Here is a 22875-nt window from a genome sequence, read left to right as displayed (position 1 = left end):
AAAGCTAACGTGGCCTTCAATTTCCCAAGGTCTGAACATAAACAAAGGTTGCTGATTTTGTTCCTCGCTCTTTTTGGTGCGAGATTAAAGAAATATAGTATAATGGCAGGTAGGTTAGCCTCTTTGTCGCTGCAACATGCGCACCCTAGTAGTTGGCCCCAGTAGTTTTATTAAACCATCATAAATGCTAAATGGGGATGGGAACATTGAAAATTCGATGGTAAAGGATAGTTAGTTCTCTACTGTAGCTGCTAAAGCGCTAGTGTCGGAAAAGGGTTTTATAAGTTTTCGTTCTCCCAACTGTCATATCTTGTGTATGTCCAAGCAAAAAACTGGATTATTACCACGTCGGCTATTTTTGATTATTAAAATGTCGGTGATTTTTTACTGCCCACTTTGCAACGGTTTTCCATAAAAGCCAAATTAACGTAAATTCTATAGTGGCCTTTGACCTGTGGTGTGGTTGTCCAAAGTCACAAAATTTTCCAATAAACAATGTCAAATTTGCCAAGGAGAACAGCTACTGAGAACCTGCTGAATAAACTTCACCAAAAACAAGTATTTATTTGTCATAACAATTTTTTTCTATGCAGTCTGTACTCACAAGCCTGATAAAGATATTTTTCTTTACAGCTTTACTTTTATAATATGTTTAACCAACAAATGTTTCTTTGTTTGTTTCCAATTTTTGTTTTGTATAATGTTGCAATAAAGTGCTAATTTTTACTTTCTTTTTTTTTTTGTAGTTAACGGGGAAGTGGGAAAATTACAGCCATAGACAAGGCAAAGCTCCATTGTTTGGGCGATTGAATGAACGGCTAATATTTCAACTAGACAAAGTAATTCCATTGTCAGCCTTGGAAGCAGGGTAAGCTTTTGACAACTTGTCCAAATTTGTAAAATGACAGTGACTATTTCAGGCCATTTTCTGATTGTAGACATATTCTTCTTGGATTTTCAAAATGTGCCCAATTCTTATTGACATATACCCATTCAGTTGAGCTGGAAGTAAATTTGCTGACTATGGTCCACAAGTAAGTGTGCATCTTCTAGAAAACTCTGTAATGCTTCTGGTTTCATCATAATGTTTATTTTCAAAAACAGATATAAGCTGCATTGGTGGAGTTTTGTGCCTTACAAGCAAGCCAACAAGGTGGCAGAAGTCACTTTATTTAGTGACCAAGGAGTTAATCTGGCTTTGCAAATTGTGTTGTGCTATTGGCCAGGTGACTCTACACGTATACTAGTCCATGGAAGCAGGTGATATTCTTCTGCAATTTCACTGTTTTAATGGGATGGCTTATTCTCCTTATTCATTAGCATCCAATCCGAGGGTGAAAGTAGAGAGTGTTATTTAACCGTCACGTCAGTGCCATCTGTGAATTGTCCTGATTGCCACCGGATAGCTCAGTCATTTGGAGACGAAGATTTGGCTGCAAGCTGGGATAGTTGCGTTCGCTTTAGTTGCCTCAGACATGGCTACACCATCCATAGCAATTATTCAACCGTACCGCCTTACCCATCCTTTATCGCCTCTGTTTCTTTACGCTGCGACGGCACGATCGTGATCAACACCGCCAACTTCTTACATGTCCTGTCTTTTCAAGTGGAATTTCCACCGAATGGGTCTAGCGGTGATCAAGATTTTCTCTTGTCTCAGCCTGCTTCGCTGGACGATGGACATCAACAGCAACTACCAGCTGTTCAGCGTGAATGGGAAGAGGACTCCGAGCGCTCATACTCTTTTTCCAACGTTCGGTCTACTTCCTCTGTGACTTCCAATACTCCAAACATGTCGCCGAATTTTACCTCATCAAGCAGTCAACGAAAATCTATCGGAAGCCCTATTCCTCATGCAAACAGCACCAACCAAGAATCAGAGTATGATTTCATGGAAGATACTTCGGAACTCCCACGTGAAACGATCTCCGCGTTTCGAAAACGTCGTTTGGCCGACAAAAAGTACGAATTTACGGATGAAAATACGGAGAACATCCCCCTGAAAGTAATGCGGAAAAGACGTGATCTCGAACACCAGTTACAGCAACAGCTGCAGCAGCATCAATCCTTTGTAGTTGTTTCGGGTTCCAAAGATGTCAATGATGATTGGGAATGGAATTTTAGCTGTACCGTCGGTACGAATGATGTATTGCGACCGTTCAATTCCAACATCCCCACCCCTATCCGGTCCCCCGATTGGGACCGACTAGGAGAACTAGTTGAGGATACCCGACCTCCAATAGAACTCCAAAGAGAACCTTCAAAGCTGGCAGAGCCACCAACTTGCGTCGCTCAATTTCAGCGAAGGTACTTTGAAGTAGATGATGAGCTAGTCAGTGTTATTACGGACATTGAAGGTTAGTTTAATTACTTTGTCAATTAATATTTCCATCTACTCAATTATGTTTGCCACACTTTAGATGATGACCTGAGTAGCAGCACAGGTTATCATAACGCACTACCGTTGGAAGTTCATGGAGCTGGCTACAATCAGATGGCCATGGTTTCGAACGCCAAAGCCTTTCGACTGGTATGCTACATTTTATAAATTAATTTTTTAAAATGAACTATTGGTTGATTTGGAATTCTGAGAACAGAAGCTTCCGCACGTTTGTGTTAAGCAGATGAGCATTGACACGGAACAGTTTTGTCATGAAATGGCCCAGCGATTATGTACTCAAGCCCAAAAAAAATACTGGTTTTGCAGCGATTTCAACGTTGAGATTATTGATCTGTGTCTGGAAACAAATGACGTTGTTGCAGCAGCTTACATGCTCGTTGAAGCCGATGTACCTCAGACCAATCAGTTAGTTGCCTACGTTTTGTTTTCGTTTTCCAAAGCGAAAGCTAGTTACAGTAAACCTGCTGGTTTGTACAGGAAAATGCAACGAAGTCTGTGTCAAGCCAGCGTTTTCTTCGCCTGGAATACAGAAACCGGACAACACCGAATCATCGATTACGATTTACCTGTAGAGATAGCAACCATTACTTCCCAAAATCAAGCAGTTTCTACCAGGTTATCCATAGCTAAACTTGACGTTGATAAATAAAAATAATGTAGCTGTATTTTGTTAGTCGATCCGGTTGGCATCCAGCAAAAGATATTGGCCGACGCTTACGCAAAGAATTGATGACCCCAGCAAAACCAGTTTACACCCTAACAAACATCCCCGAACTCACAGGTGGGATTTTTATTACATTTTTAAAATGTACTTTTTACCGAAATTAAAATTTTTATCCCCTTATCTTAGGGCGATCATTTAATGTAATCTATGACCCATCTCGGACATTCGCCATTGTGTTGTACGACAAGAAATATTAAACAATTGTTATAATATTCGACTCTATATAATATTTCTCATTACAAAAAACTTGTGATAGGACACGACAGAAAGAAAACAAACGATTAAGGCAGACAATTATACCTGGGGTTGAGATTCGTTCTTTACTTTAGGCAAAGCAGCGGACCAAGCTGTTAGTGACTAAAAAGGAAAAGAAAACGAATCCTATAAATTTACAAGTCAACAGTTTCATTAGTCAAAACAAACCTGCTCATACATCCTGATGTGCAAATCGGCCATTTCCTGCAAGATATTTTTCAGGTCACGCGATTTAATTTGATTCCATCGATCGAAATCTGCACGCAAGTTTTCGTTGGCACATTCCATCTTATCGCGACTAACCTAGATTACAAAATGAATAGTCCACATAAATATGTAGTAACAATTAAGCCGATACCAAAATTTAGCTACCTCTACTTGCTGAGCTAGGGTACTTGCCCCGGCCTCAAGTTGCTGCATTCGCTGCTGCTGAACTTGCTCCGGACTTTTCCACATATTCATACCAAACATAACCGGGTGGTCGCTGAGCGGTGCTGTTTCAAGCTTAAAATATTTAGCAATTGAAGTACGTCCGCAAAATTCCCAGTACTCTTTTGATAGACGCTTGGCTTACTTGAGTTTGCTCTGCTTTCACGCGACAAAGTTGTTCCATGTGAACTTCATAATCCATTTGGGCGTTATCTCGATTTCGTAGAGCATCCTTGGCGGATTCAATGTACAGTCCATACTCGTGCAACGGCTTAAGCATAATGAAAATGAATTTGAATGCCGAAAAATATGAAAAATCCCGTTTACCACGGAGAGCTTTGGCTTCTGACTGTCAATTAATTTGCGCTGTGATTCAGCACAGGTGTTGGCAGCTTCCCCAATAGCCTGCAATCCTTCGGACAAATTAGGTTCATAAGCTCGCCAGTGGTTAAGAATAGGTTGCATCATTTGTAAATCCTGCAAATAGGCTTTTCAAATTGGCAAAATATATACACGGTGAATTCTGGTCGAGAAGTAAATTAAACGCTATAATACCTATACGTTCTTTTTGGATTCTCTGGCCGATTTTCTCCATAGTGTGCATCTTCTCTGACAATTTGTCAACATATTCACTCATCTTTTCAAATTCGACGGTTCTACTCTTCGAAATGTAAGATGATGCCATATTTTGCAGGGATTCACTCACTTTACCAAAAATCCCAAAGCCAGTAAATGACTTCTTGAATGTAGAAAACTCCTGTAACATATGAGCATATTAATTATTGGTTTTCAATTCTATTTTAAACAGAATTACCGCCGGAGTATCAATTAGAAATGCTTGGTACTTTTTATCACAGCTCAAAACGGGATGATCAGCAAGACGATTTAGGAATCTGTGAAGCAGCTGCATTCTTGAGGTAATGAAATCGCGATCGTATCTGTCGATTTGCTCAAACAACGAATGTTTTTCTGGAAGTGGAGGAATTATAAGTGTTGGGTAACACACTGAAAGCTGGTTCTTCAGCCATTCAAAGTCTGAATAACGACGACGAACTACATAGTTTTGCTTTTCAAATTCAATTCGCCGGGTCTGATACACAAACAGACAATTAATACAATATAGGCCAAAATTGCTTTACTTCTAATGCTTACTTTTGTGGAGACTTGGTAACTAAATAAAAATATAATTGTTTTATACATTATTTGTCCATTTCTTGATACAGCTTTGTATTGATTTTCACTTACCTAATGTATGTTTCAAAAGGAGTAACGTGCTTTTGTGGCTGGTCTAACAAAACCTGTAAATCTCGAAGATCATTTTCATTAAAGGAGCCTTTCATTGAATCTCCAGTTGTGTTCTCAATCTCTGTCAATGCTTCAATTGTATTAGAATTTTTCTATAGTTACAATATTGGGCAATTAATTAATTGGCTTTTGGTTAACAAGTACAAATCTTACTATTTTATCAGGGCGTTCTGCGGGAATTTCGTCAAAATCTTCTGAAGTCGACATGCTGTTTGGTTTTATTTTTTCTTGGTTTGCACCCAATAAAGCAAATGACGCTGATCAACCGTGCGGGAACAGAATGGGTGTTGATTTGTACTACAATGTTGTAGATCTGATCTAGTACAAATTGTGTTGATCATATGATATTACATACGTTCACCATTGGCAGGTTGACAAGTCCAAACTGGTTTGTTCCCTATCCCTATCCTGCCGTTTTCATCTCGCCATCTAGCAGACCAGCAACAGTGTTGTACAGTAAGTTTCAGTTCTTAATTTAGAGATGGCAGCTTGAACGTGAAAGTCCCAAAAACAAATTCCAAGAGAACTTGAACGGGAGAAAATTAAAAAAAGAAAGCTCGTGAAAATACAACGTAACCGCAGCAACCAACCCATAAGCTAGAAAACGGACGAAACAGTCACAACTTCGGTGCAATTCATCGGTATTCTTGGTGGCAAACAAACCAGCTGTAGCTGCTGGAGGTGCATGTGAAAAAGAACAGTGCTTTATTGTAAACAGTATTGGGTTGTTTATTTCAGATATCATGATATTGACTGTGCTCCTTTTTTGCCTTAAAGTGGAATGGTTTTGGGCCACTCCTTTACTTGACCGATAAGTTTCTCTTTATATCGTAGAATTCAAATGAAAGTGGTAGTTTTCAACGTTCGTCTAAAGTTTTCACGGCTGGCTGGAATCGAATCGATGATTGCTTTCATTCATCCTGACACTAAAATCAACAAAAGAACATAAAAGATGCCGTCCATTAAACAAAAATTTGCTGGATTTTTTCGTCAAATCTCCAATCCTGGAGGTGGAGAATGCTTGGAAAATGCCAATCAAATGAAACCTCTTCATACTTCTGACAGCAATTCTGGCTGCTTTATACAGCGCTACCTCAATGGGTATGGCTTTTTAAAGAAGATTTTAGTGTTTATTTCTTCTCCTTTACTCTGTGAATGCTCATTAGTAGTTTATTTTAAAAAACACATCTGAATAATTAAGATACAATTATATTTTTGTATTTTGTGACAGTGAATAGTGCTTAAGTTTGTAACAGCAATTTTAACCTTGTATTTCTTATTGCAGAGAAAGCCGTTTGAAGCAACCTGACATCTTGTTTGGACGTACAGGTCAAGAACTTCCTTGTTTACGCTTGTGTTCACTCCAAAGTGAGATAATAGCAACACACACTGGTCCAGATGGAGGACTCACAACCGTCAATCGAGGACGACGAGGTCATGTTACGAGTCAAGATCCTGACGTTTCATATATAGACAGCGAAGAGGATGCAGCACCACCTCCCACGACAATTAGTTCTGAATCTACCTCAAACAATGGTAAGTTAAATAGCATTATAATGGGAGTTTTGTTCGAAAATCGAAATTGTGCCGCATTGTGTTGTTAGCTGGGCGAGCCCGAAGTGGTGAATTGGTGACTATTCGTGCCATGGGTCAGACCTTCGTGGTGAGGAATCACCTGCCACCAACACCACCCCAACCACCGAGACAACCTATTCCCCCTCTTCCACTTTCCACGTCATCAGCTAACGTTGCGATGGCAACGTCTAGTGACTGGCACAACACCGACCATTGTCGGTTATCAGATGACGACGATGATGAATTATCTACCGTTTGTGAAGATCCCTCCCCACCAGTATCCACTCCTACCTCTTCTTCTACCTCGCCCCCCATAATCACCAGCACATCCACCTGCGCCGACCATTCGGATGATTATCAAGACTTCCTGTCTAAATTTGGCATATTGAGCCTTCCGCTTCATCCATCGCTTGATCGTCAGTCGGTGGTTCAGATCGATTCACCAGACGACACACTCGTCTCTGGCTCTTTGAGTCCCCTTCTCGATCAACTTGATCCCCTTCTTACGCCGGATGTGCCGCCGTCCATCGGTGGTAAGTGTTCCAACCTCGTTCCTTATCACACCACCCACGACCCGACCTCTTTTACCCACCCATTAAAGATTGTGATATATCGCGACTGAACGACGCACCGTTATTATATTTTTTTTTGTTTTTTTTTTTTTACTACCGACATGATATTTTATGGTTTTCGTTGTATTTTTCTTTGCGTACGACATATGCGCAGTAGAAGCAAAACTGACTGAACACAATGCAAAGTACAGGTGCTTAAAAAGATAACGACGGTTCGCCGTATAAGATGCGGTTTTATGGGCCGCTTTTCATGGTTTTGACACATTTACCCGAATGCAATTCAATCCTGCGACGTCGCTTCCCAGTTTGAAATCATGTTAGTGTGATACGCGTTGCACGACTCGCAATTGTTGCGTAGTTTTAAACGCCACATGGCTTGCATGGCTTCCTAACGGTGTCCGTTTTGCTAACGGCTGCTTTCCTTCCTGTATTTTCTTTTCTTTCCTGATCGATCTGTCTCTGATTTCCGTTCACTGTCCCGCCGTTCGTGTGACGATGGGACATGCAATGAATGCAACCACTTGCATGGTACTGTATCGGGGAACTGAGGGTAAAATAACCGGAAGGATAAAAGGACAACATACCATTTGGGGCGTCGGCGCTCAACTGGTGACTGTAACGGACATTCGATTATTTATGACAAAAAAAAACTCATAGTTGGCTTAATGGTTGTCTTCATTTCTTATAAAAGACAATAATCAAATGGAACTATTCAATCAATAATTTGTTATTTGTAATCCAGTGGACGCTTCTATCCAGCCAGAAGTGTGTGATGAACATCTTGCCGACCATAAAGAATTACCGACTAAGGAACCTGCACCAGCCGCGGAACCGCCAGAGCCTGAAATCGAGATTGCAGGCGTTGTTAATTGGAATAGACCAAGTGGTATAGCATTTGGAGCTGCCACGTCGCTCTACGAACGGCATCCCGTCTCGGGAGAGACAGCCGGCAATCCTTTGGCTGATGTAAGCCAGATCACTTTTCTAAATTACCTTTCGCCTACACTTCATATACTTTTTCTTTTCTAGGCATTTGCCATCGTGACACGCTCCAACAACGCCCTACTATGTCTGGCTGATGGAGTCAATTGGGGGGAAAGAGCTGCGTTGGCAGCTCGCAGTGCCATCCACGGTGCTATGGATTATCTGAATCGAGCCCTTTTTCCTTCCACTACCAATGGCCGTCAGTTAACTACCAACGTGAGTCTAGAAATTCAAACGATGTTTTTATAATTATACTCATGCTTTAAAGCCCACCGATTTTGCTGCAGGATGTCTTCCTATCATTGCTGCGCTCCTTTCACGCAGCACACAGTATGATCTTGCAGGAAGGTGGACTATTAACAACGCTGACAGCAGCCGTAGTAGCTCAACTGGACCAATCGAGTTTGCAGAATGCTCTATACACAGGCTCGGATAACAGCAACAGTGCGAAATTCGTCGTCTGCGTCTGTAACGTCGGCGATTCGCTGGCCTACGTTTACAGTCCGAAACATGGTGTCAGAGAAATAACGCATGGTAATTAAATGCCCATAATTCCATTTACATGTTACTACACATTTTATTTATTTTTGAAGGATCTCATGATATTCAATCGATGCGAGACATGAGGGATGCTTTGGGTGCATTGGGACCAGTAGATGGACAAAATCCGGAGCTGAATAATTTGACGTGTTCGATGACGGTGATCGAAGAAGGAGACATCGTTTTCCTGACATCTGACGGTGTCTCGGACAATTTTGATCCTGTTGTAGGCAAATTTGTTGTGGCCAGGAAGCCGGATAAGATTGTTCCGTTACCCAATGGTGCCAAGCAAACCACCAAACCGCCTAACAGAAGTATTACTGCTTTTTCCTCTTTGGTTTTCTTAATAAACCAGTTGATTTCCTGTAAACAGATTTACCGACGGTTGAAGCATTCCAAAGACATGAACTCACATTGCTGCGTATGGAGGACATACTGCGTAACGGTATGATGCCGACGAACGACAACGGAAACCATATGAAAGCACAATCACTATGTGAAGATCTAGTCGATTTCGCCACTCGCCTAACAACAGCCAAGAGACGGCTGTTGGAGGATCTCGAACTCTACGTTGATCAAGATGGACAACCGCTGGATGCAGAGGAGCAAAAAATACGACGACGTAAAATCTGCGAACGCCTTGCCTTGATCCCGGGCAAACTCGATCACGCCACCTGTGTTGCGTACGAGGCCAGGATACAACCACCCAATCCTGTTAATGTTGCAGGGTCGGAAGCCTTGACCCGAGAAATGGTAGCCAGTTATCCCTTCCGGGAATCGTCCATTTAGGGGAAAACGCCATTTCCTCCTTCGGGCTCAGTAGAAAGAAAATTTGGAACCCAAAGTGACTGCGTGACACGCCATGTAACGGACCCTTGCCGCCCAATTCCCGGTTACGTACTAATTTATCTTACCAATTCTTTTGACCATATTTTTTTACCAGTTTCCTACAAGACACAATAGTATTCTTTTTAAAAAATAAGTTTTCTATCCTCGATGTATCATTCTTCAACGTCCATGTCCTGTCGTGACTTCCTTCGGTGAATCACATAGGGAAAATTCCCTCACTATATCCTTTGTCGTCCAAGTTCTGTTTCTTTTTTTAAAATTTAGTCGACGGCGTAGCCGTTAAAAGACAATTCAAAAGATAACGATGGCAGTGTGTTGTGAAATCTATGCCCGCTTGCACAATCTAACTGTAGGAAAAATCAAATTTTCTTTTCACCTAACCATGCAGTATTTACATTGAAAATTTGACTGCTTTATTCGAAAACTGCTGACAGAAGAAAATCATCTTAGATGTTTTGTAAATACACTTAGCGCAGTTCTCGCCATCTAACAAATACCATAAGGCAAATGAGGGTTTTCGGGGCTGCCTCTACTTTTCTTTTGGGTTAACTTTTGATTGATTCATGCCTTTCTTTTGAAAATTTCCCGTAGGCTTAGATTCCCCCTTTTTTTTCTTAGGTTTGTGGAGAAAAACGATTGGCCTAGGAAGTGGATGATATATCGTGCAACACTTTCTTCTATTCGCCGACTTGGGCAGGTAAATTTATGGGTTAACGCCAATGGCTGCAATTCTTTATTGTCTTTTATACTTTGCGTTTTCTTATACTTTTTTTTTCCTTTGAAATATAGATTACGAGAAAGGAACGCCATTCGCCCTCGTTTCCTTTTGTTTGACCAATTTCTCCCTTTTTTCTTCTGGGGAATGGTAGTGCTCGATCACCTACAAAAGTTTCACATGCTAAGAGCCACAACGAGTCACGCGGGATTGGATACACGACCCAGACGGAAAAGTGTATAGCTTATGGAATCGTTGCGTTGCTTCCTCTAGTTGTACTTTATGAACAAACGGAATGACGAACAAAAGCAATTTAGATTGAGCAATGGATGAGGCGAATAGAGCAAAGAAAAATGGTAATAAGTCATCCCATTGCAATTTAAGTATGAAGGCACGATCACTTTTCGAACTTGTTTTCCTTTAGGTACGATAATTACTCCGTCATATATGACAATTGATTTTCCTCCTATTTCACGTTACGTCGACTTGCGGTCTTCAACTTGGTCGTCTGGAACGAAAAGAAAAAAATTTTACGACGCACAAGCGAACGGTTTCAAGAGGCGAAAGACTTACTGTCCTGAAAGTTTGAAATGGATGCGTGTATCGGTCTTTGTTCGTGATCCCGTCACGATTAAAGATGTAACAACAACAAAAATAAGAAAGTGATGCCCCTATGTCAAGAATAAGCAAAGCATAAAGGGCGGTGCAGTCCGCCCGTTCGTCCAGCCCTCCCCGGAATAGGCTATCCCGGTTACGTCATCATTCAACTCTTTCAGCTCGTGCCATGCTCGTGCCATCATCGTGAAATGTGGATATATAAGTGCAGTTCCATAACTTTCCGAACCACAGTCAGTAGTTTGCTTACCAACAAACACAAAGTGTTGTGCATGTGCGTTGCTCTTTGTTCTTCCCTGCGGACTACCATATGGTAGGTAAGTTTGAATTTTCGTTCGCATAAAGGCTTTCTATCATAACACATATTTTTGTTTATCTAAGTGTAAGTACTACAGATGGTGGGAATAAGTGATATCAAAGCGGAGGAAGTCAGCAGCACAAATATCCGCAATCGGACAAGCAAACTCAACCGGTCATCGGAAGCTATGAAATCCATGAAAGAGAATGGCTACGATTCAAGTGGAGGTGGTCCTGCACATATAAAAAAGGGCGGTGCTACGTTACACGAATTGGAAGACCACCAGCAGCCTGTGGAAGAGTCGTTGAATCAAGATAATCAAACGTGTCATCTTGAACGACTAATGTTGGAAGACAACAGCAGTACGCATAGCAATCCCACCGATCTTTACGAGATGACGATCCATCATCAGCCCGTACAGCATCGTACTCCGCGTCAGCATCAGTTACATCCAAAGCCTCCTCATCATGTGGTACCAATTGCCCTACATAAAAAGCTCGAACAGAGTAAAGAAACACCGAAGCAGTGGGGGAAAAACATCGAAGAAAGTATTAACGGGATTCTCAAAAGGTTGGATCAACTGACCGGCGACCATGAAACGAATGGTATGTAATTTTGTTTAAAATTTTTTTATAATGAATTGTTGTAAGTAACGTAGCAGCACTTTGCCAACTTTAATCGCCTAAGGCAGTAAAGAATGCTAAAGTATTCCACGTTTATTTAACTTGGAATGCTTTATTTATTGTCCGAAAACATACTCTCTTACAATTAAAAACATTCCCATAGAATAAGCCGTGGTCTGAAACGAGTAAGTCACAGTCATAAACCGTATTCAATGGCCTGGCAATCATCATTTGATACCTTTGCGTGAGTTATTTGATGGGATTGGTCTGAAACCTTTCGGTAAATTATATAGGATTTCCTCGCTGCGTTACAATGACCTGGGAACATAACACGTGTATCCTTTACAATAGCCATTTATCAGTCCTCTTGAAGCTTCTCCTTTTTTTTATTGCAGTAGCGTATGTGCTTCCACAAAAACAAACAAAAGACCGGTACCCAGTAAAAACGCGTGATTCCCAAAAGAGAACAAACTGCCTCTTTTCAGGGGGAAGTTTGGTCTTTCCTGCTAAATTATATTAGCCATTTGGTGCAACGAAACAAAGACTCGTAACGTATCTAGCATTCTTATAAGTCGCCTCGCTTAACGAATAATCAATAGAATGAGAACAGTGGAGAATAGGGACATGGATAGAACCAACTGATACCGAGAACTTTTATAACCAAAAAAGCCTAGACTGTAGCTTATTTAAATTGATTTTACATGGTGCTTTTTATCCTAAAACAGTACTTGCTTGTGATACACCGTTCTTCGTGTATTTTGACATGTCGTGCCAGATTTTTTATGTTTAGAGTTCGTGAATTCTAGTCGTTTGTGTAACCATTTACAATGGTATTACACTCAAAACATAATGAAAGAGTAAAGACGCATTGATCTTGTTGCAGTTCCTAACACAAAATTCATTTAAACATTCTACTTTCAATGTCTCTTCTAATAGATGCTGGTAAGAAGAATGCACTGGTTGCACCCCAAATAAGAGCCGGCCAAATCAATCAACACCGTGATATGACTAGCGAACGACTTCAGCATAATAAAGAAAAAGAACGAATGACAAAGCGAATTGAAGAGCTAGAGAAGATAGTCGAAAGGTTAACACATGAAAATCGGCAATGGAAAACTCGCCTTGAAGATTTGGTGGCGGAAAACCGACATTTGCAGTTAGTCAAATATCCAGCAGACGAGCTGAAATCTCGCTCATCTGTTCTCATGACGGACATTAAAGGACGCCCTTCGGTTGTATTGGCCGATCCAACCGTTAAACGAAACGACGCTGCCTGGATGTCCTTATGGAACGTTTTGCCGCATGTTGGTGGACCTAATAGCATCGAGACGAACGCTTTCCAACAACCACATCCTGAAATTCTTCTTCGGTGTTTACAAGTAATTCAAAAACCAGCAGCACTTTTCAATTACGAATTTAACCAATTTTTATGCCCTATTTCACGGCTAGATCAACTTACAGCACAAGAAAAAGGCCATGGAGAGGACCAAACGTTTGTTGGTTGACCGCAATATCGATATTGCTTTAATACAGGAACCATATGCTCTCGGAACAGGCGCGCCCGAGTTGTATGGAGTACCGGCTGGCTATACTGCTTTTCACAATTTAACAGAGCACCACACATCAGGAGCGGCAGTAATAGCCAAGAACACGCTACGAGCCAAAATGTGCACGTACAGTCGTAATGATATTGCCGGGGTAAGAGTTATAAAAGCTAATAAATCGCTTAGAGCGAATAGAATGATGGCTGCACGATAAGTTATAACCATTATAATTTCGACAGATTCAACTGAGGTCGGGCAACAAAACATATCACTTTTATTCCGTATTCTGCCGACCAAGTTCGTTAAATCTGAGTTCCACTTTGCTGCCATTGCTGGAACAAGCGCCACCCACTTTGGTGATTGGGATGGATGCCAGCGCCAAACATCCAAAATGGAATAACGGCATGGTTTGTCATAGTGCTAATAAATATTGTGCTGCATAATTTAGCAAAGGAAACACAAAACAAGTTGCTTTATTGTATGCAAATGAAACAAACATTACAGGTCTATCGGAAGATTGATCAGCGCGGACGGGAGCTGGAGCGACTGTTGGATCAATACGACATGCATCTGGCTAGTCCACCACTGTACAAGTTGAAGTACATCCCGGAAAATTATACATTCATCGACGTTACATTGGGTGGTGAAAATATTCAATTTCACGATTGGAAATTCTGGGAAGATTCCCTGTCCGATCATCCCTACGTTTTCTTTCAGGTATTGAAGCTTCTAGTTCCCATTTCCAATTGGGTTACCATAGAAGAATAATTTACAATCGTTATTTCCCTATCTGCAGGTGGAATGAAGTATTCAATTTCGCACACGTCTCACAGCGGCACGAACGGCAATCCTAGAAATACCAGCGGGCAATATGAGCGTGTAGTAAACGGATAAAGTTATCTTCAACACCTGTTCTTAACTTAGTCAACCATAGTCTTCAATGTAAGTCATTCCTCGTCTCTATTCCTTAATCGTATCATGCCGTGAATTATCAGTAAAATGCAAATAATTTTTCAGCTGTCTGGTTAGTATTGAAGGTTGCGTACGTATAATTATATGATGGTTCATTTTAGATTACTCTGACCAGCTTAAACAAATTTCTTCTATACTAATTGTTTTGTTTGATACAATTCTCTATGTTTTAATTAAAGTTGACGTTACCTTTCGTTCTTGTTCTTGGTGCGGTAATAATTGAGAAACACTGAACGTCGTAATAATTTTTATAATTTTATTGAACACGAAACAGAGAATTTTGGGAAAAGTGGTGCCGAAAAGAACAATTTCGGGGCGAGCCAAATGCTTAGAGATATTTTACAATATGTACACGGTAAAATCAAACATTATTGAAAATATGAAACAGAATTTTGAACTTTAGATGCGAAAAGAACAATTTTGTGGAGAGAAACTTATAAGTACAGAAAGATATTTACAACACGTTACAAGGTAAGAACCCAACATGACTGATAATATCGTCCTGTGAATTTTGAACTGTGTTGCGTCGAAAACAATAATTTTGCGGATATACATAGGTAAGGAAAAATATTTACGTTATGTACAAAATGAGACCATATTTGTTTGCCTTCCTCTATAGTAACGCACTTTCAGGATTGATTGACTCATTTAAGGAGGAAACCCCCGTAAAGGTAGCCGAACAACTGGCGTGGTGGACGTTCTGCGTACTCTGCCATCCCCACAGAAAAATCAAGTGGGGTTCTTCTTCTGACGGCTGCAAACATGCGTCAGACGCGACATGCACTTTTAACGAGTATAAGTGCAGTATCGACATCTCATCACACGAATGCAAACTTGTGCCATGAAGAAGACGATGGAAACAAAACCGAGAAAAGTCCCAACACACGACAGCGGACAATTCCATTTACGGGTTCGTCTATCAATCTCTTTGGTTTGTTGCTAGGAGTCAGCATCAAGATGAAGGATAGGCTTTTCAGACTTTCTGCTCCTTGAAAAGGCGCAGACAGTTGCCTAAATTTCCGCGCAACACGCACTTCTTGCTCGATTCGTCTTCAACGATATCCACAAAGTAGCGGGTCCACAATTGCTTCTTTCGCTGGGGTGTAAGCCGTCCTAAGGACGCAAAAGGAATCTCGACGAGGGAGGGTAGAGATTCGACAATTTGCTTGGCCACGGTGCGGCGCCCTTCGTTGTTTCCTTGTGTAATCGTAACTCGGATTTGACCGTGAGGCCCTCTTGGAGGCGTAACCATGATCTTTACGCCATGCGACTTCTGGAATGCCTTGACGTGTTTTCCTTCCTTGCCGATAATCTGGCCGTAGTATTGCGAAGCAATGTTCAGCAGCTGATAGCTTCCAGATAGTTCGTGCTCAACGACTGCGTTGATGACCTTAAAGGCACAAGACGTCACGTTAGATGGTGCCTCCTGTTTGGCTGGTGGTGATGCCACAGGTTTCAACTCCTCAGCGAGTTGTTGATTTGGGCTGATGGTATCCTGAAGTTCACCTGACGAATCCATGACGATCGTATATCCTTGAATATCTTGATTCCTAAAGCGGATATCCATACATGGAAACACGGGAACTTGTGGTTCACGAGCAACCTTTTCACGGCGTGGAGCAGCCTCTTGCACGAGTGGAGGAGTAGCGACGTCCTGCGCGTCATCTTGGGAAGATGGCTTTGCAGATTCGTCAACAACCTCAGTCTGTTCATCACGAGCGTGCAATACGGGCAACGTTTCATTCTCGAGAGCAGCATCAGGTTCCTCCGATTCCGAAGTCACGAGAGTCGATCTGCTCTGTTCTTGGACGATCATTTCCAATTGCGCAAGCTTGTTGCTCTGGCAAAGGTTCACTGATTCTAGTTCCGCAATTCTTGCTGCGCTGGTAACCAGTTCAGCACGGATTTGCAATAGCTCCTTCTCGCTGGAATCAGCTGCCTTTTTCAGGTCTTGCACGTTGATCAGTGCTGCTTGCAACTTGGATTGTACATCGCCGACTTCTTCGGCAAGAGTGGCATTCTCCAAAAGAGCTTGGGCTCGTTCAGCTCTAACGTTGATCAGATCGTTCGAAACCGAATCGTTTTGGCAACGGAGACGAGCATTATCCAACTGCAATGCCACATTTTGTTTGGAGAAATCATCATGCATTGCAATCATCGCTTCACGATTGGCGGCTCGAAGATCATCAAGATCATTTTCGAAAAGTCGTGCTTTAATATCGATTTCCACCTGAAGGTACGAGCTCTTCGCTTCCAGATACTCGCGTTGGGATGTCTCTTCCAAAAGTTGTTCGGATAATTTTTGCGTTTGCAAAGCGAATTCGTCTCTTTCCTTTTCCAGTCTCAACATTTCCTTCTTGAGCAGGGCAACCTCATTTTCACGGTCTCCAGTTGGAACGTTTCCCGAAGTCGAAGATTCTTCACCGATGTCGACGGACAAGACATGGGGATTGACAGAACTTCTCCCGTTCAAACTGTCAACTTCAGCAGAAGAAATAACTTCGCGCTTTCGGGCCGTATACCAATGGAAAACCGTTAAGGCAGACACTCCCGCAGCAATTCCGAAGATTACTCGATTCATTTTTGCTTTGAAGAATCACTTGGGATGGATCACTAAAGCCTGGAATGAGCACTGATAACTAAACCTTGATACTAGTACTGAGCACTAATACTTGGAAAGCTGGAAATTGAATTTAATTCAAATAACAAGCTTTCTTATGTATGGTAGGGCCAAATGACCGGGGGGACCAAAGCTTCTGATTTCGCTTTTTCTGTGTTTCTGATGGGGAAATTTTTTTTTAAATGGCTCGTTTGGGTTATTTTTCAAATTAATGTATTTGAAAAAACATTGTTCAATCGTTAAAATTGATATAAAAAACTTTATAGTAAACTATTTACCTTGAAAACAAAGGCGTTCTCAAGGTTATGGAAGCGGACGACGATCTAGCGCTATGCGTTATTGGGATTAATATTGCAGTATTATTGTATTATAGTATTTGCATTTCTTTAGTTAAATTGTACACGTCTTTTCGTATTAACAATTTCATTTTGTAAAATTCTTCTATGGTTTGCAAATATATACTTACAATGCTTACAAAAATATAAATCATTGTAATATCCCATATGGTCTAGTGGCTAGGATACCTGGCTTTCACCCAGGAGGCTCGGGTTCGATTCCCGGTATGGGAAATTTTTAATTTAATTTAGTTTTTAGAAAAAATTGCGTTTAGATTTGCTCCAGCTTTAAAAATACTATAGGCATAACATGAACGCTAAGTTTGTTTTAGGCTGTTCGCCGCTTTACCCTTTATCTATTGCCGTTATTCCGCACAACTCCCGCGAAAGAATAACAAAAGCTGAAACGTTATCATAAGACTTTCCAGGGTTTTCAAATTTTATAACAAGTCATTGTATTACAACTTAAGCTGAGATGAGAATTCCCTTACTGACTATGTTATATAAATTAGGTATAATATTTCATCTAGCATACAGATTCAGCATACATCCAACACCGTCATCATGGTCTCATGAGTTTGTGACGCAAGACGGCGCATTTCCAAACAAAACATACGTCGAACTTTCTAGTACCACGAATCGTCTGCAAAAATTAAATACGTTGAATTGCGTTTTGACTGTTACATCATTTTCATTTGTGTTGTTACCACTGTTCGGTCAGCGGCATCATATTCCCTATACTGTTATAAATTTCTCAGACTGGTAAATTGATAAGAATTGTTATCCAAGAACGTTACACGTTAAATTACATCTATTTTTTCTCCATTGTAGGAATTTGGTGTACGAAAACTTGCTTGTTGACAAGTTCACAAAGTCCTGAAAATGTTTTCGGCCTACGTTCTCCGTAGTGGTTTGACGAACTTTGTTGGGAAAACTTCCCTCAAACAAGCAACTGTGCTTTTCTCAAAGCCAAATATCTACAGCTTGACGTCAAGGCAATTGACTAATCAGACTCGTGGTAGTTTAACACGCAGAGCTACTAGATCCCGTTCCCTGAAAGAAATTGCTATGGCTCCAGCTGGGGAAGGAGGTAAGTGTTTGTTATTTCATTCCTTTTTAGTCTTTGTCACCAACTGAAACAAATTTTCAACAACATTGCAGCATTTAGTCTTGGCAAAGGATTAGTGTTGGGTGCATCAGGGCTTGGCCTTGGTGCCCTTTGCTTTTATGGACTAGGATTTGCCTCTGAACCTGGGGCAATTGATAGATCTGTGTAAGTTAGTGTGTCCAGGTTTTTGTCACCTTTGTTTTTTTTTAGTTTATGCAAAATATCTTTTGTTTCTTGTATGATCCTCTTCCAGGATGTGGCCTGAGTATGTTAAAGATAGGATAAGGACAACATACATGTACTTCGGAGGTTCCATAATGTTGACAGCTGCCTCAGCTATGGCCTGCTTTCGCAGTCCTGTAATTATGAAGGCAGTAATGGGAAATTCTTGGGTGGTAAGAGTCTCAAATATAGGGGCGCCAAACAATAAAATAGCATTAGTAACTTGTTTATTCATGTAGGTCATTTTAGGCAGCATTGCTGCAATGATTGGTACAGGAATGATAGTTCGCAGTATACCTTATCAACCAGGGGTCGGGTCGAAGCAAGCTGCCTGGGCCCTTCATTCGGCTGTCATAGGTGCCGTTGTTGCCCCGTTATGTTTTCTAGGTGGCCCATTGCTTCTTCGTGCTGCAGTGTAAAAAAAAATATTGCCTAAAACATTCAGCATCATTATCGTACAATCAATCTGTTTTCGGTATTAGGTACACGGCAGGAATTGTTGGTGGCTTATCCACCGTAGCTGTTTGTGCCCCGAGTGAGAAATTTTTGAACATGGGAGGACCCTTGGCCATTGGTTTTGGCGCCGTCTTTGCCGCATCGCTTGGAAGTGAGTCACTTCTTTTCAAGTTTTATCTAAGCATTTTATGCATCATTTTTTTTCGATTTTTCGAAGGCATGTTTTTACCACCTACTACGGCACTTGGCGCTGGCCTCTATTCCGTCGCTCTTTACGGTGGCCTGGTAATTTATAAGAAAAATACCGACACATATTTTAGTTTTATTCTTAATCGAAATTATCTGTTAAGGTTCTCTTTTCCGCGTTCTTGCTTTACGATACCCAAAAAATTGTACACGCTGCCGAAGTTCACTCTCCTTATTCTGCTCGACCATTCGATCCCGTTAATGCGTAAGAATTTTGTCTTTAGGTGATGTTATTCGTAATAGTGACTTATTCAACGGAATTGTTTTTAGATCCATTTCAATTTATATGGACACTATCAACATTTTCGTCAGGATTGCCAGCATTTTGGCTGGAGGCAACAGGAAACGTTAAATTACAACATTGAAGGATTCCTTTTTTCTGCCTTCTCACTGTAAATTTCCGGATAATGAATTGATTGATCGAATGGATAATGAAATTAAAACCGTGATTCAGAATGGCATTGTACCATTAACAGAGGTATGAAGATGTAATACTTATTCATTCACCTTTGTTGTTACACTTGCTTAATGCACCAATTTTACATCGGAAAACCATAAAGTAGCGTGAAACTTTGGGGTAGTAGATAAACTAGTTAGGAATGGCATTATATGCTTATATACAATATGTGAAGGAAAAAGTATCACGTATGGATTAAAAAGACAAACGAGAAATAAATCACCAGACAACTGGCACACAAGGAAATCCTTTTGGCAAGTTGGAAAGTGCTTTGTCGTTCCTGGTACTCTACATTGCAGCGAAGGAAACGAAAACAATGTGCTGTGGAAAGGCACTGTTCTGGAACCCTAGTTGATGTCTCATTAAGGCAGTGTATCATGTAGCACTGACCTCACGAAATTCGTGTTTATTCATGGGAAGTTAATCCGATCGATGTCACAGTTCGATTGGAGCTTCCTGTTTTCCGGGATAGTGATTTTTAATCGGAAACAGTAAAGAACAACTGAAAAGGATTGGTTTACCAATTTTGGGAAAACGTCCGTCAATTGTCGACTGTAGAGATCCCTTAACCGCATTGAATCCTAGTTCGTAAAAAGATTCGGTTATTATGTGTCCGAACAAATTGTTGTCTCTTTCTCAGGTTTTTTTCAGCTTTATCGGGCACCAATAGAAAAAAAAACAGTACCTCGATGTGTGACTGCACGAGCTGTTTGACGTTGATGTCATCCTCGTCATCCCCGAAGGGATCAACCGCAGCTCTCCCGAAACAAAGCCAAGCAAAGTAAACAAAGAACTGTGGTTCGTCGAAGGGAAGTAGCACGCATGAACGTATGGTTTTTCAACGATTGTCACAAACCAATTAATTTTTTTCCCGCTATTACCTGTAGTCCGGGCATGAGAGGGATGTAGGCAACTACAGCGTCAGAAATCGGTGCATCTTCTTTGCTGAAATTTCGAGCCATTAAAGTAATGCAACCGAAGCCGTAAACTGCTAGGATGACAGCCTGAATAAGAAAATTACGATTCCCATACGATGTTAGAAATGCACGCATGCACACAAGAAGATAGGTTCATTCATGCTTGTACCTGAATGAGAGCGGGTGAAATGTTCTGGGTTGCAAATTTGATGGTATTGCCACAGCTCTTCTTAAATGCCATGATTATCTCTACGTTCTTAAGGTGATTGATTTCAGAAAAGTATCTACTTTTTAAGAAAGTTTCTTTCAGCAATAACAGCATCCCTTGACAGTACACAGGCTCATTAGAATATGATTTAATACTTAGTATTGAAGAAACTAGATAGACGATTTCTTACAATCCACAACAATGAGAGGATGCGGTGTGGTATTGCTGGTAAGTTCTGGGTTTTCCATGACTTTCCTCTCTTCATGTGTTAGTAATCCTCGTACATTGAAATAAAAATATAGGTTGAAAATTTTCACGATTTCGCGGCTGTAAAAGAAAACAAGAATTGAAGTTTTCATGTTACCTGCATTTTGTAGAGACATAAGATCTGGATAAATTGCCCGCAGGGGTTTACAAACGAGACGAAAAGTTAAAACCCAAGTCAGGACTTGCCATCTGGCATATTTCTCGATGATGATAGGTCCCTTTGGCATTGGCGAAAACAAATGCAAATAACATCTTATGTAACAATTATTACGGTAACAGTTATTGGCTTCTTTACTTCAGGTAATCCTGGTTTCAAAGATAAGATAAACATTGTGATGGACTTGGCTGTTCCAGGTATCGTTATTTGCATATTGAAGAGACGTTGCATAGTAGTCGATGTGAAAAAACCTAACATGATCATCAAATTGATGCTACGGGAGTAGCCGGAGCAATGTTCAGCTAATACCCTAAAATTTCTATTAGTAAAAGGACGAATAGATTTCGTGGTGAGCAGTGAAAACATCGGATATTAAACATGCGTAAGATCATACTTTTTCCCATCTTCATTAAGGATGAATTGATACAAAATGCTCAGCAATATGTAAGTTAATGCGTATATGAAAAGATGCTTCCAAATTAGCTGATAAACGCTTCTTCTCCATCTGTGCAGTTGATTAGTATTTAAAATGTCTTTCACTTGTCCAGGCACAAAACGCTTACCTGAGCAGAACCGATTTAAAGCTGCCTCCTACGGGGCTGTCACTAATTTCTGTCTTTTGATGTTCCGTGTTAGACATCGGAGACATTTTGAAAAACACCGACTTGTTAGAACTATTTCTCATGTCGTCAGATGTGAGGTTATGCGGGATCGTTCAAACTACGAACGTAAATTCGGTGACTATCTATCAAACCAACTTGCGGAAGAGAAGCGGACTGACGTGGTTCTATGACTGGACGGTTCGATTATAAGACAAGCACTCCGATATCGGCAATCTCTTTCTCCGCAATGCGGAGCGCACTTGATTCGGCAATTGCGGAACAATGAAAAAGAATAAGAAAGTTGAAGTAGCGAATTGGATGCGAGGAGAAAATCGTACATTACAACTAGAAAACGAATAGTAGACTGTACTCAGTTCGTAATAAATAGTCTATTGTTGCAAGTACAGCTGCCCCACTTCCCACAAATTATCGTCTCGGTCGGAAAAATAAATAGAACATGCGGTCAATAGTACTTTCAAGCCAGAAACTCCAAGAAGTTGACATACAGTGCCAAAAATCCCTCATTGAAAATTAGCTATGTAAACATTAAGTTAGAAAAAGTTTTAAGGTACATGTTTAGAAAATAAGAGGGGGGGGGAGTTAAAGGGTTATTGATCTGTACGTTGAACGCAAGGTTATTGAGTTCAACGCTGCGTAGGAGGGCACATAACAAAAAAGAATCAAACAGATTTAATAGAGTTTTTGCAATATGGGTATTGATATGAGCAGCCAATATGCGGCTAAGGAGGAAGAAAATAGGGAAGAGGAAAATGCATATGCTACAGGTCGTTTCCCATTTTTCATATGCACGAACGAGACAGACATTTAACCATTCAAAAATAACACTAAACAGTCCTTTTCCTAATGGCTTTGCGATGA

General features: G+C 40.8%; 7 protein-coding genes and 1 non-coding gene across 10 annotated transcripts; 5 read left to right on the top strand and 3 right to left on the bottom strand.

The window, feature by feature from the left end:
* The first annotated feature begins 233 nt into the window (after nt 1-233).
* LOC130691493 (uncharacterized) lies at nt 234-3337 on the top strand. Its single transcript, XM_057514450.2, has 10 exons — nt 234-558; nt 747-868; nt 939-1034; nt 1105-1260; nt 1321-2357; nt 2421-2530; nt 2598-2806; nt 2879-3016; nt 3076-3182; nt 3252-3337. Exons 1-10 carry the CDS (start codon nt 496-498, stop codon nt 3320-3322), a joined length of 2109 nt encoding a protein of 702 aa, XP_057370433.1. The 5' UTR covers nt 234-495; the 3' UTR covers nt 3323-3337.
* On the bottom strand, nt 3296-5459 carry LOC130691501 (sorting nexin-7-like). Its single transcript, XM_057514460.2, has 10 exons — nt 5268-5459; nt 5055-5206; nt 4962-4980; nt 4624-4899; nt 4365-4566; nt 4137-4297; nt 3955-4080; nt 3753-3884; nt 3549-3683; nt 3296-3482 (listed from the first exon to the last, which is right to left on the bottom strand). The coding sequence occupies exons 1-10, from the start codon at nt 5319-5321 to the stop codon at nt 3420-3422; spliced, it is 1320 nt and encodes a 439-aa protein (XP_057370443.1). The 5' UTR covers nt 5322-5459; the 3' UTR covers nt 3296-3419.
* A 137-nt stretch (nt 5460-5596) lies between these two features.
* Nucleotides 5597-10136, top strand: LOC130691490 (PP2C-like domain-containing protein CG9801). Its single transcript, XM_057514446.2, has 8 exons — nt 5597-6215; nt 6400-6650; nt 6719-7222; nt 8004-8227; nt 8291-8461; nt 8533-8779; nt 8839-9099; nt 9159-10136. The coding sequence occupies exons 1-8, from the start codon at nt 6067-6069 to the stop codon at nt 9572-9574; spliced, it is 2223 nt and encodes a 740-aa protein (XP_057370429.1). The 5' UTR covers nt 5597-6066; the 3' UTR covers nt 9575-10136.
* Nucleotides 10137-10189: 53 nt separating this feature from the next.
* LOC130691497 (uncharacterized) lies at nt 10190-16246 on the top strand. 2 transcript variants are annotated; one of them, XM_057514455.2, is made up of 9 exons: nt 10190-10331; nt 10424-10705; nt 10774-11277; nt 11346-11867; nt 12822-13264; nt 13335-13583; nt 13669-13836; nt 13934-14146; nt 14226-16246. In XM_057514455.2, exons 4-9 carry the CDS (start codon nt 11360-11362, stop codon nt 14232-14234), a joined length of 1590 nt encoding a protein of 529 aa, XP_057370438.1. In that variant the 5' UTR covers nt 10190-10331; nt 10424-10705; nt 10774-11277; nt 11346-11359; the 3' UTR covers nt 14235-16246. The 2 variants fall into 2 exon arrangements, with proteins under 2 accessions (XP_057370438.1, XP_057370439.1); XM_057514456.2 differs by having other exon boundaries at nt 10774-11281.
* LOC132087880 (uncharacterized) lies at nt 15375-17057 on the bottom strand. The gene has a single exon (XM_059494861.1). It carries the CDS (start codon nt 16980-16982, stop codon nt 15375-15377), a length of 1608 nt encoding a protein of 535 aa, XP_059350844.1. The 5' UTR covers nt 16983-17057.
* Nucleotides 17058-17518: 461 nt separating this feature from the next.
* Trnae-uuc (transfer RNA glutamic acid (anticodon UUC)) lies at nt 17519-17590 on the top strand. Its single transcript has one exon. It is a non-coding gene; the product is annotated as a tRNA-Glu (tRNA).
* A 597-nt stretch (nt 17591-18187) lies between these two features.
* LOC130691507 (growth hormone-inducible transmembrane protein-like) lies at nt 18188-20077 on the top strand. Its single transcript, XM_057514466.2, has 8 exons — nt 18188-18446; nt 18518-18629; nt 18718-18859; nt 18926-19101; nt 19169-19293; nt 19360-19427; nt 19493-19593; nt 19659-20077. Exons 1-8 carry the CDS (start codon nt 18239-18241, stop codon nt 19738-19740), a joined length of 1014 nt encoding a protein of 337 aa, XP_057370449.1. The 5' UTR covers nt 18188-18238; the 3' UTR covers nt 19741-20077.
* LOC130691505 (bestrophin-4-like) lies at nt 19838-22350 on the bottom strand. 2 transcript variants are annotated; one of them, XM_057514463.2, is made up of 10 exons: nt 21958-22348; nt 21789-21899; nt 21533-21713; nt 21335-21455; nt 21161-21247; nt 20932-21086; nt 20727-20849; nt 20531-20638; nt 20367-20426; nt 19838-20301 (listed from the first exon to the last, which is right to left on the bottom strand). In XM_057514463.2, exons 1-10 carry the CDS (start codon nt 22077-22079, stop codon nt 20281-20283), a joined length of 1089 nt encoding a protein of 362 aa, XP_057370446.1. In that variant the 5' UTR covers nt 22080-22348; the 3' UTR covers nt 19838-20280. The 2 variants fall into 2 exon arrangements, with proteins under 2 accessions (XP_057370446.1, XP_059352084.1); XM_059496101.1 differs by having other exon boundaries at nt 19838-20426; nt 21958-22350.
* Between the last annotated feature and the right edge of the window lie 525 nt (nt 22351-22875).

Source organism: Daphnia carinata, chromosome 1 (assembly GCF_022539665.2).
Source record: "Daphnia carinata strain CSIRO-1 chromosome 1, CSIRO_AGI_Dcar_HiC_V3, whole genome shotgun sequence".
In the NCBI taxonomy this organism is placed as follows: domain Eukaryota; kingdom Metazoa; phylum Arthropoda; class Branchiopoda; order Diplostraca; family Daphniidae; genus Daphnia; species Daphnia carinata.
Note: the sequence above shows the minus strand (reverse complement) of the source record. Positions and strands in the feature narration are given on the sequence as shown.